This window comes from Eulemur rufifrons, chromosome 7 (genome assembly GCF_041146395.1).
Source record: "Eulemur rufifrons isolate Redbay chromosome 7, OSU_ERuf_1, whole genome shotgun sequence".
NCBI lineage: Eukaryota > Metazoa > Chordata > Mammalia > Primates > Lemuridae > Eulemur > Eulemur rufifrons.
The window spans coordinates 68,871,940-68,885,430 of NC_090989.1; the positions used below are offsets into that span (position 1 = coordinate 68,871,940).

The 13,491-nt window shown below is 34.6% G+C and overlaps 1 protein-coding gene across 2 annotated transcripts in view; it reads left to right on the top strand.

Moving 5' to 3' along the window:
- The window catches only part of PAK2 (p21 (RAC1) activated kinase 2), an 86,851-nt gene that overhangs the window by 56,833 nt on the left and 16,527 nt on the right, over positions 1-13,491 (top strand). For both annotated transcript variants that reach the window (XM_069475170.1, XM_069475171.1), the window contains exons 3-10: positions 2,252-2,352; positions 2,715-2,862; positions 4,474-4,505; positions 5,477-5,584; positions 9,123-9,255; positions 10,722-10,785; positions 12,023-12,071; positions 12,835-12,947. In XM_069475170.1, the coding sequence (XP_069331271.1) occupies positions 2,252-2,352; positions 2,715-2,862; positions 4,474-4,505; positions 5,477-5,584; positions 9,123-9,255; positions 10,722-10,785; positions 12,023-12,071; positions 12,835-12,947 (748 nt within the window). The remainder of the gene's footprint in view (positions 1-2,251; positions 2,353-2,714; positions 2,863-4,473; positions 4,506-5,476; positions 5,585-9,122; positions 9,256-10,721; positions 10,786-12,022; positions 12,072-12,834; positions 12,948-13,491) is intronic.

Genomic DNA, 13,491 nt, shown 5'->3' on the forward strand with positions numbered 1-13,491 from the left:
CATTATAGTGGGAGTGAGTTTATTATAATAAAAGCAAGACTGGCCCTCTTGTGCAATGTAATGCCTTCTGCCCTGTTGTTATACAGCAAGAAGGCCCTCACCAGCTGTAGCCTCTTGATCCTAGACTTCCCAGCCTCCAGAACCATTCACCAAATAAATGTCTATTGTTTATAAATTACCTACTCTGTGGTATTCTGTTATAGCAGCACAGAACAGACTAAGACAAATACAAATGTTGCTGACAGAAATTTTAAAGACCTAAATAAATGGAGAGATGCACTGTTGTTATAGATCAGAATACTCACTGTTAAGAAATTAAGAAAGAAATTCTCCCTTAATTGATCTGTAGATTCAATGCAATCCCTATCAAAATCCAGCAGGCTTTTTTTTTTTTTCTTTTTTTTTGAGACAGCGTCTCGCTTTGTTGCTCAGGCTAGAGTGAGTGCCGTGGCATCAGCCTAGCTCACAGCAACCTCAAACTCCTGGGCTTAAGCGATCCTACCGCCTCAGCCTCCCGAGTAGCTGGGACTACAGGCATGTGCCACCATGCCCGGCTAATTTTTTCTATATATATTTTAGTTGGCCAGATAATTTCTTTCTATATTTAGTACAGACGGGGTCTCGCTCTTGCTCAGGCTGGTCTCGAACTCCTGACCTTGACCAATCCACCTGCCTCGGCCTCCCAGAGTGCTAGGATACAGGCGTGAGCCACCGCGCCCGGCCTCCAGCAGGCTTTTTGTAGAAATTAACAAGCTTATTCTAAAATTCATATAAGGCTAGGCGCCATGGGTTATGCCCGTAATCCTAGCACTTTGGGAGGCCGAGGCAAGAGAATCACTGGCCAGGAGTTTGAAACCAGCCTGGGCAACATAGCAAGACCCTCTCTCTACAAAAAATTTAAAAAATAGCCGGTGTGGTAGTGCACACCTGTAGTCCCAGCTACTCAAGAGGCTGAGGCAGGAGGATTGCTTGAGCCTAGGAGTTAGAGGTTACAGTGAGCTATGACTGGGCCAATTCACTCTGGCCTGGGTAACAGAGCGAGACCCTGTCTCTAAAGTAAAATAAAATAAATAAAATATAAAAATGAATAATAAAATCATATGGAAAGACCTGCAATAGCCAAACAGCTTTGAAAAAAGGACAAGATGACTTATATTATGTAGTTTCAATGCTTGTTACAAAGCAGCAGTAATCAAGGCAGTTTGGTATTGGCATAAAGGTAGACAAACAAATCATTGCAACACGGCAGAGCATCCAGAAATAGATGCTCATATAAATAGACAATTGATTTTTAACAGTAGTTCAAAACAAGAATCAAAATGGCATTGGCCTTCCTAAATAACAACCCTAGAAATTGTAAGGGGGGAAAACACATTTTTAACCTAAAAAAAAAAAAAAAAAAAAATATATATATATATATATATATAATTACTATCAATTAAAACAAAGAGATAAAATCAAGAGGAGGAAAATAGGATCCAGAAAACAGATTCTAGCACAGGGCACGAATGAAGGATGTTGTGGGACAGCAACCGTGCAGGAGGCTACTATGTGAACTACTACAAGTTAGAGCAGGAGGAGCTAGAGGGAGGTGGTCCAGGGGAAAGGAACTGATGTGTCTACATTTACAGAGAATATTATTGATAGGTGTGTGGCAGAAATACTGCACAAATAACTTACAGAGAGACCTTAGAAAAGGTGGGTAGTTTTTAAATGTAGCAGTTAATAATGCCAATAAAAAGAAAGGATTAGGGTTTCACAAGAAAGGAGATACCACTCCTTTGTAAACTACTTTATAGTATATATTATCTACATAGTCATAATAATGTAAATTTTACTTTCTGAGTGAATATAGCTAGATGAAAATTGGGTTTGATAAGCATTATTTTCCAAATTGTTCAGTATCTGAGATGTTGCCTTTTATTTATGAGTGAACCAGTGCTCCAGGGGGATTTCTCTTCTGCTTGTGCCCTTTTATTCAGGCTTGGTGCTGGTCAGTCCTGTGCTTCTTTGTCAGGACACTGTCCAGTTGTCCCCACCCCTGCTTTATGGCAGAACAGGTTATTTTACTTCATTTACCAGTTTTCCATCAACCAGTGTGTTTTTAGGGGAAATCTCTTTTCCAGAGTAACTTTGTTCCTAATCTGTTTTAGGAAAAATATAAACATATAAGTGCCTGATTATTAATCTTATTTAAATAGGCTGATTCTTTTTTTTTTTTTTTTTTTTTTTTTTTTTTAATGCCTTCTAGGAAGTAAAAAGAAAGAAAAGGAACGGCCAGAAATTTCTCCTCCATCTGATTTTGAGCACACCATCCATGTTGGTTTTGATGCTGTTACTGGAGAATTCACTGTAAGTTTACCTAGTTGGGGTCATTTAAAACATTAAAACCAGCACTCAAACATTTTCCTTTAGTATTAAATTTGAAGTTAACTTTTCTATCCATATGTTCACTGTGAATTCTTGCTGTTACGCACTTCTTGTACGTATTAGTGGTTGGATATTTCTTTTTCCTAGAGAACTGAGCCTATTAATAATAATTATGCAAAATAGATCTAGAAAAATAGACCTTTCGAAAACTAGACTTTTTAAAAGTTAGTTGAACCTACAATTGTGTAGATTGGTTTATTTTATGTATTTTGTCATTTATCTCTGGAAATTGATTTTATTAGAGCAATTAAACCACAACTAATTTCTGAATATATTTTTGTTAGGGCATGCCAGAACAGTGGGCTCGATTATTACAGACTTCCAATATCACCAAACTAGAACAAAAGAAGAATCCTCAGGCTGTACTGGATGTCTTAAAGTTCTATGACTCCAACACAGTGAAGCAGAAATATCTGAGCTTTACTCCTCCTGGTAAGACACTGGTAAAAGACTGAATCAAATGGAAGAGATGTGAAGTACTTCTAGATAAAAAAGATTACTTCTGGAAAAATAAAAAGCTAAACTATCGTGCTCATCTCTAATTTTTTCCCTGCATAGATTCTGCCTTTTGTAAACTGGGCAGTTTTTAAGCATAATATGGATCTGGGGATTATATTAATGTCATAGCTTTGTCAGAAATGAAAATGATGAATGTTTTGACCTTTTGTTTATTTGGTTTTTTCCTCCATACTGCATTTAAATAACTTTCAGTGATACAAGGAAAGGATGCTTATTTATAGACATGTTCAGACTACAAATACATTTATTGTTAGTGGGATAGGAAGAATTGTTTGTTTTACTATAAATGTACAGACTTTGAAGTAAAACATATTTAAGTCCACTCAAAAATTGAAATTCATTAAATATATAAATATAAGCATTACAGTAACTAAAAAAATTTATACCTCAGAATTAGAATACCATTGGGTACGAATTGGTGTATAGTGGATTTGTAAAAATAGTTTATATGTTCAAATGAGGATCAGAATAAAGTCCATACATTACAGTTGGTTGATATCTCTTAGAATCTCTTGATATTTAGCTTTCTCCTTCTGCATGCTGGTTCTTACGCTTTTTCTTACGATTTATTTGTTAAAGAAACAAGATCATATGTGCTGTTTCCCTCTGTTTAGATTTTGCTAATTACATCCCCAGGGTGTCATTTAATATGTTTCTCTGTCTTTGAAGTCATACATGTACTTTTTAAAAATAATATGACTGAACTAAAATCAATCATACATGTGGTTTTAATTCATTGTACTTAATATGTGCATCCTCACAGAAATAAAGGCCTCTTTGCAAGTGATATCTTGACTTTTTTTGCTTTAGATCTAGTACATCCTTAGGAAAAGGTCAGACTTGTTTGTAGAACTTTTGTGTCAAGCAGTAAGTCTGTGTAAATTAGTAATTTTTTTAAAAAAATCAATTTTTGACCAGAAAGTGGTAGCTTTTTTCCATCATATTTATATATACAAATATATATATTGAAGTCTCTATTAAATATACATATAAAAACGTATTTTAAAGAGAAAAAACAAAACTATGTCAAGATTTTACTTTGTACAGTTGCCCTTGTCTGAATTGTTGCTTTAAGTTTCTCAGTAGGTACTTTTCTGGAGAAGGTGTCTTTATGAATAAATTTGTTTTGTTTTAATAAATACAGATTGATAAGTATAGTTTAAAATACATTTTAATAACTTCATTGAGGTCTGATTTACATGCAATAAAATTTACTCATTTAAAATATATAATTCTTACGTACCCATAATTAAAAGTTTAAAAATTTAAAAACTAAGTAAATTCAATGATTTTTTTTTTTTTGTAAATTTACAACATTTTATTAAGATTTGAGATTCATTAGCTCGATCTTATACAAATATCTTCCTTGAATACTGGTATTGTCATTTTTATTGAGAGTTAATTCAACTTAAAGTGAAATCAGTTTAAGAACATTTCACTTGCTCTGCTTTTTTTTTTTCTTTTATCATATGAAAGTTTTATTTCTCAAATTGTTAACATTATATTTTTTTGTTTCGTATACAGAGAAAGATGGCTTCCCTTCTGGAACACCAGCAGTAAGTTAATTATGTCATTTCTTATAGCTCTTGTTCTAATTTAGGTTACCCAGAACAGATCTCAGTTTTTATTTTGCTTTTTAAAATTAATTACAGCCACCAGAGATAAATACTTGATATGTGTTTTTAGCTAGCCACTTGATTAGTTGAAGAAGATATATTAAGTAAGTAGAAATTCCTTAATATGATACTTAAAGTAATTAAAATTTATAATGACCTTCAGAGCAGGTTAGCTACTTTTGGTAATGTTTACATATACAAACATGAATACAAATAACTTGCTAGCATATTTCTCCCTTACTCCAAATTCTCCTTCTGGACTGTTCTGCTGAGTATAGACCAAGAAAACGTACTGAGCAATTGAAACTTGTCATATTCTTCAGAGTCATCTGAAACTTTATCTAAGTTTTCATGTAAACACACTTACCCCCGGAAACAGTCACTGTTTTATTTTCGTTTCCTCATTTGAGAGGAAACAGTCTTCTGGAGTTGTATGAGGACCAAATGAGATAACATGTAAAATACCTACCTACCATATACCTGTCATATAAAGAGCTCCGTATGAGGGTTAATTCCTTCTTTTGCTTCATTTGCCACAGCTTTTTCTGGTGAATCTGGTTATTTTAAATGTCCCAAAATGACTCTGACATATACAAAGCCCAGGGGATCTTTGGTTTTGGTCTTAACAAATAAATTGATTATTTACTTTTAGGGCATTGCATATGTGTAACTATTTAAAGCATATAAATAAATATTCTCTATTCACATGTACGTTTATTTCATAAACTTTCTCATAATTCATAGAATCACGTTTACTTTTTAAATGATACTAGAATGAGTTGGGTTTAATGGTTTTGAAATGAGCTATTAAAGAAATTAACTTTTTCAAGTATGTCAAAAAGAGAGAGAGTGACATTTTAACCTATTTTATTTGACTTGTCTTCCTTACTTTGCTCATGTGATAAATGCAGCTGAATGCCAAGGGATCAGAAACATCAGCAGTAGTAACAGAAGAAGATGATGATGATGAAGAGACTGCTCCTCCTGTTATTGCCCCACGACCAGATCATACAAAATCAGTGAGTGTTTGATTAGTGAACTGAGCCGTGTGTATCTGTGCATGTGTGTTTTAAACAAACAGTAGTCTGTGTTGGACTTACAGTGATTGATTTTTTAAAGCCCTGAATTTTTATAATTTTGCACTATGGAGAAACTTAACTAAGAGATCTTCACCTAAAGACCACTCATCAAAAACTAGTTGTTTTTTTTTTTTTTGAGACAGAGTCTCACTCTGTTGCCCAGGCTCGAGTGCCGTGGCATCAGCCTAACTCACAGCAACCTCAAAATCCTGGGCTCAAGCGATCATCCTGCCTCAGCCTCCTGAGTAACTGGGACTACAGGCATGTGCCACCATGCCCAGCTAATTTTTTCTATATATATTTTTAGTTGTCCATATAATTTCTTTCTATTTTTAATAGAGACGGGGTCTCGCTCTTGCTCAGGCTGGTCTCGAACTCCTGAGCTCAAACGATCCTCCTGCCTCGGCCTCCCAAAGTGCTAGGATTACAGGTGTGAGCCACTACGCACAGCCAAAAACTAGTTTTTTTTTTAAATTAAAATATGATAGCTTCATTAAAGCTTAAAATACTTAACTCACTGGGATTTTTCTTTCTATCTACATTACATCCTCTTTTCCAGAGAATTCATCTGTTTTTCTGGCTTTCTCTGTTTATCTCAATGTAGATAACTACTGTATCTAAAACTTAAATCTTTCCTCTTACCTAGATTATGTATTAGGTTACTAAGTGTGGAATGTCCGATTTCCTTAAGTTCGACAGTTGATATCTCTGACGTTTCACTTTGACACTTCTTGATTTTTTTTGGTTTATTGTGAAGGTACATCCTCATTTTTTTCAAATGCACATTTTGGTTTGTGATTGTCTTTCAAATTTTTTTTTTTAGAGCAATTTCTGTGAAACCATGGAAAAGTCAAAAATTTGTGTTATTTTTTTAATATGAATTCTGTCGTGGAACCAGTGCAGCATAGACAGCCCTAAATATCAATCAGATGTTTGCAAAGGAAGTGGGTAATGAATGCACAGTACGTCGATGATTTGAGAAGTTCATTCTGGTGATTTTAATTTTGAAAATGAGCCATGTGGATGCCCTGAGACCAAGGTGGATAATGATGAGCTGAAAGCTGTAGTGGAAGCGAATCCATCTCAGCCTACATGTGCATTAGCAGCAAGGTTTGACAGTACTATTCCAACAATATGGGACCGTTTGAAACAAATTGGCAAGGTAAAGAAGCTGGATAAATGTGTACTGCATGAATTAAACAAGCATCAAAAGAGAAATCATCTTGAAGCTTGCCCTTTACTGTCATGACGTAAAAGTGAACCATTTCTACACCATATTGTTACCTGTGATGAAAAGTGGATTATTTTTGACAGTCACAAGCATTTAGCAAAATGGTTGGATAAAGATGAAGTGCTGAGACACAGCCCAAAACCAAATATTCATCGAAAAAAGCTACTGGTGTCTGTTTGGTGGACCAGTGCTGGTATCATCCACTACAGCTTCATGAAACCTGGTCAGTCCATTGTGGATGTCTACTGCAACTAATTGGATTAAATGATGAAGATGCTTGCGATTAAGCAGCCGAGATTGGTAAATAGAGACAGGCCAATCCTCTTGCAAGACCACATGTCGCAAAAAACAATGCTGTACAAGCTACAGAGGCTGGAGTTGGAAACTTTTTGTCATCCACCATATTCACCAGACCTTGCATCAACTGAGTATCACTTCTTCCAGGCTTTGGACCACTTCTTGTGAGGAAAAATATTCAATTCTCAACAAGCTGTGGAAAATGTCTTTCACGATTTTATCTCCATTTACTCTCCAGGCTTCTTCACTGCTGGTATAAACAAGCTACCATTAAAATGGCAAAACTGTGTCCATAGTTTAGGTGCATACTTTAATTAATTGTACTGTGTCTTGTTTGAGATACAATAAACTTTGATTTGAAATTGGACATTTCATATTTAATGACCGAATTTTTTTTTTTTTTTTGGCATTTTACATTTCTCTCAAAGCCTTAATGTCATTCAGGAGGCAGATGAGAATGAAATTCCTAAGCCGGTAGGGGAGAATTTGAATATTTATGACCTTAGATCGAGCCTGAGAGAGAGGAATAACTGCAACTGCTATCCTCCTCCCTGTTTTAAGAGAAGTAGAGCATGGGGAAGGTGCTGTATGGTGGCATAGTTGGTAGACAGAGCCCTGAGGAGTGCCATGGATCCTGATCTGATGATCTCTGTTTTCTTTCTTTCTTTATTTTGATTTATTTATTTATTTTTTTTTTGAGACAGAGTCTCACTCTGTTGCCCAGGCTAGAGTGCCATGGCGTCAGCCCTGCTCACAGCAACCGCAAACTCCTGGGCTCAAGCAATCCTTCTGCCTCAGCCTCTCGAGTAGCTGGGACTACAGGCATGCGCCACCATGCCCAGCTAATTTTTTCTGTATATTTTTAGTTGTTCAGTTAATTTCTTTCTATCTTTTTTAGTAGAGATGGAGTCTCATTCTTGCTCAGGCTGGTCTCAAACTCCTGACCTTGAGTGATCCACACCCGCCTCAGCCTCCCAGAGTGCTGAGATTACAGGCGTGAGCCACGGTGCCTGGCCGATCTCTATTATCCCTTAGAACTAGCTGTTTGAAATGAAATGGTAGCCATTGTAATTGTTTAAAAAAATTTGTGAGAATTAATAATAGTTATTTCAACATCAAGATTTCTTATCACTTATAGTAAAATCATGATTTTTAAGCTGTGCTTCTTTTGCTACATTTTAGATCTGATCACACATAAATGTCATTCATGAACCTGCTGTTTTGCTAGACAGACCTTTTTTTTTTCCCCCCCCATAAGGAACAGAGTCTTGCTCTGTCACTCAGGGTGGACTGCAGTAGTGCAATCATGGCTCACTGCAGCCTTGAACTGCTGGGCTCAAGCCATCCTCCTGCCTCATCCTCCCAAGTAGCTGGAACTATAGGCACTTGCCACCACGCCTAGCTAATTTTTTTTTTCTTTCTTTTTTTTTTTTTTTTTTTTTAATAGAGACAGAGTCTCTCTGTGTTGCCCAGACTGGTCTGGAACTCCTGGCCTCAAATGATCCTCATGCTTCGGCTCCCAAAGTGCTGGGATTACAGGCATGAGCCACGGCACCCAGCCAGACTTTTAAAATATATACATGCCATACCAAAGAAAAATGTTTCACGGTTATTCTTCTTAGTCACATGTCTTTTCTGAAAATATTATTCTCATTTTTTACAACAATGGAAGAGACAGCTTAGTTTTGGTTAAAAATCAGGAGCTGGGCATGGTGGCTCATGTCTAGTCCCAGCAACTCAGGAGGCTGAGGCAAGAGAATTGTTTGAGCCCAATAGTTCAAGGTTGCAGTGAGCCATGATCATACCACTGAACTTCAGCCTGGGTGACGGAACAAAACCCCATCTCTATTAAAAAATAGTAATAAATAAATAAAAGAACTGAATAGCATGCAGTAAGAATATCTGAAAGTATTATTCCTCAAATCTCAGTAATGAACTATGTCTCTGCAGATTTACACACGGTCTGTAATTGACCCTATTCCTGCACCAGTTGGTGATTCTGCTGTTGATGGTGGTGCCAAGTCTTCAGACAAACAGAAAAAGAAGACCAAGATGACAGATGAAGAAATTATGGAGAAATTAAGTATGTTACCTACATTTTACATTATTCTTAAATTGTTAACAGCTCTTAAAACACTTGACCCATGTGTATTTTAATTTATACCTTATATTTTGACTTAAGGCAAAAAGAATATTGTTTTCATACAGGAAGAATAGCTTCAATAAAAATTTAGTAAAGCCAAAATAATATCCCCATCTTTACCTGTTGATTTGAAAGGTATTATGTGTTGATTCTTGAGTAGTGTCTCTGCAATAATCAGTACCTTGGGGGCAATACTTTTTCTCTAAGGAACATAGTCAGAAACCTTGTCAAAGGAGGTTTGTAAATGTTTATACATACCTATAGCTTCTCAGTATGAACCCGAAGAAACATCTTAAATAAGCAAACAAAATAATTTTTCTCTATAAATATAGTAGGCCTAAAATCTCTTCCAGGGAAAATTTTTTTCTCTTCTCCCTTTTAATCTATCAGCTATCATTGGCCTGTGTCAAGTATTGGAAATAATGTAAACGGTTCCAGGTAGAGGGTAGCAATGTCTGATCACAAATTACAGCAACTATAGTTATAGAGAACACTGACTTAGAGAAATGAAGGAAAAGTACTTTAAGGGTGGATTGTTTTAAACATTTATATGCTCTGTGTTTATTTGCTCTTGATTTCTCAGTGCTTTCAAGTATAAACCTGTTTTTACTCTGGCATTCTATGGACATACATACTATTCTTTCTTTTAGGGAAGCTGCTACTTAAAAAAAAAAAATTAACTGGAACAGTGATTCTCATCACTCAGTTGTGACCTTTAGCTATCACATCTCCATCTTTTTGGTATCTTTGCCTCTTATTGTTGATCTGTTCTTGTGCTTGTTGACTTGAGGTTGGGCACCTATGTAAACTTATTTATGTGAGTTTCCTTGATATGTCCCTGTCTTTTTTTTACCTTGAGCAAGTGAAAATTTAGTGTGGTTTTTCTCATGTTTTGACTTCCTGGTAACAAAAATATAAGTTATGGTTTTATATCCAATCTCTTAATTCTAAAACCTGTTTCTTAGTTGAACTTTCCTAAAACAAATATATGATCAGTTTCTATCATAGTAAAGTAAATATATTAAAAGATGGAAGATACACATTTATCTGTTTACCCTGGAATTGCCCAGTTTTAAATCTGAACATCTGAGAATCCAAGTACTCTCAGAATGACAGTTTAGTCATTCTCAAATGTGATCATTTTTTAAAAAGTGATTAGTTAGAAGGTCTAACCTAATGGAAATAATGTGTCTTCTTGCTTCTGATACTTTTAAACTCTTATTATGTATTTAAGTTTCTTTAGTGTTTTGTGTTTGAAACATTATTTTTAAAACTTAGTATTATGTTTGAAAATTACTGTTCTAGAGTTTTTGGAGTTTATTAAAAGGAATAGTGATATCAAAATTAATTTGCACTTAAAATGCTTGACCGAGCTTCCAAATTTTTGTTCATTTTGTTTAAAATAGGAACTATTGTGAGCATAGGTGACCCTAAGAAAAAATATACAAGATATGAAAAAATTGGACAGGGGTAAGTATTTGTAACTGTATTACCATAATATTCAGTACACTCTAGGTATACAACATGGTATCTCTTTTGCATGCTGACATTGAGCACTTAGAGTATTCTGTGACTGGTACCCTTGGGGATTTATGTAAATAAATAATGTAGTTACTTCTGGATGCTATTGAAAAACTGTGCTAGTTAGCAATGACTTTATATCACTGTTTCTTAAATGTCATTGTCCATTGGTGCTAAGGAATTCGGTAGGTGGAAAAATTGTCCATAAAATATATTTAAAAGGTAATAAGAATATTTGCTGCAGGATTATAGGCAATAAAAACATGCATTTAAATCATATCATTGAGTATTGATCTTTGAGTCTACCGATCTTCTAATTTTGTCCAATAATTTATATTCTTAAACTATACTAACTAAACTCTTTTTTTGGTGTTGTTTGGAAGCAAATGAACATCTTAAATTTTTTTATGTTATTAATCTCTGGAAAATTTCTGTGAATTTAGAAAGGGAGCTTAAATTAAGCCTTTTTTTTAAAACTTCCATATGAATTTCTTTTCAATAACTAAATGCAATTGCAGCACTGGTTTGAGAACAAAAAATTGAAAACCATCTTAATATTTTTTAGCATGATAGTGGATAAGTTGTATACTGAATAATATGCAATAATAGTGAGTGAACAAGCATAATATCTATCCATATGGATGACCATCACAAATTCAGTGTTGCATAATAAAAGCAAATTGCAGAAAAATACATAAAATGGAACTATTTGAAGTTTAAAAGTTAGGCTAAGTATATTTTATGGAGGTATACCTATGTCCTTTGTAGTTAAAAGTATAAAGAAATGTGTGGAATGCTACACATCAAATACAGGTTACCTTTGGGAGAAAGGAGGATGCTGTCAGAAAGGGCAAACAAGAATCTTCAAATTTATTTGCAGTTCTTTGTTTCTTCAGCAGCGAAGTATATCCATGACTGTATATTATATATTTTTTTCTTTTCTTTGTCTTATTTTTCCCTACATTTTGTAGGTCTGAAATATTTCAAACATAAGTTTTGGCCACAGGATTGCCTCTTTTTCTTCTTTTTTTCCATTTCCTTTTGTTTCTGCTTTTACTTCTTTTAAAGATATTAGGTCATAAATGCTCTTCAATCCTTTTCAATTGTTCTAAATATAAAGTCTTTGGATATTATAAATTGCAGTGATTTAGAAACCTTAAATATGGTTGTGTCTTTTTCCTCCCAGGGCTTCTGGTACAGTTTTCACTGCTACTGATGTGGCGTTGGGACAAGAGGTAGCTACTTTTACATCTAAATGTTACCATTAGCCTTTCATATAGAAGGAAACTAGATAGAGCTGAGAATAATCAATAGAAATCTCTTTTTAAGTTGAACATGTTGAAAGAATTGTTCTATATAATATTATAGCACTGCTCTCATTAAGGGGAACAAAGAAGGAATTATGAGTTCAGTGTCATAAATATACAAATATTAAAAAATTATTTTCCTAGCTTGAAATGTAAAGAGGATTAGTTTCTGCTGCTGGACTGACCTTGGGTTTGTTAATCAACTTAAATATAATTCTAGGCTGGGTATACTTTGGGAGGATCATTTGAGGACAGGAATTCAAAACCAGTCTGGGCAACATAGCAAAACCCCATCTCTATAAAACGTAAGAAAAATTAGCTGGACATGGTGGTGCGCGGAAAGCTGAGGCAGAAGGGTTGCCTAAGCCCATGAGTTCGAGGTTATAGTGAGTTATGATCATACCACTGCACTCCAGCCTGGGCAGCAGAGGAAGACACTGTCTCAAAAAAAAAAAAAAAAAAAAAAGTCTAAAAATATTTAGGCTTTATGTTTTACAAAGCATTGTGCATAGGCAGTATGGAAGTAAAAGTACTATCTGTGAGTAATCTCATTGTGTGATTTAATATATGTACCTATAACCTCACTGTGTAATATAATGTATGTACAATAAATTAAATTATTAACTGATTGGTGTTTGTAATTTTCTAGGAAACCTGTTCTGATTTTTTTTCCATTCGGTTTTCATTGTAGGTTGCAATCAAACAGATTAATTTACAGAAACAGCCAAAGAAGGAATTGATTATTAATGAAATTCTAGTAATGAAAGAATTAAAGAATCCCAACATAGTTAACTTCTTGGACAGGTAAATAATATTTCTTAAACATTGGGATCAGAAATGTGGAAATTTTAAGTCTTACAGTTTGGGGAGGTTAGCCACTTGAGAGTAAAATGACAATGCTGAGAAGTAAACTTAATTGAAGGAGGAAGAGGAGAGGTAAAAATAGCACATTACAATTTTAGAAAGTCCTTTCTCTAGAAAGATAGCAATTGGCAAGTGAGAGAAGGCAGTAAAATTAAAGACCTAGCTGATGATGATATATTCATTGCAAATGATCAGAAGCAAAAACATTAAAGAATGGCCAGCTGTGATTCATGTCTTGACTGACAGGTGACTGGACACCCAGTTTTTAAACTTTCAGATCAATTTTTATTTCGGATACAATTTCATGGGCAAATTGTATATGTCTATCAAAATCTGATTTAGCTTAGGAATTGATGGTAAATAATGGAACAAAAAAACAGAATAGAAAATTATGTATATTATTATACCTGTGTTTTTATTTATTTTTATGTAATAAATCAGCAAAACAACTGTTTTTTAAAACAGTCACATGTATGAATGAAAG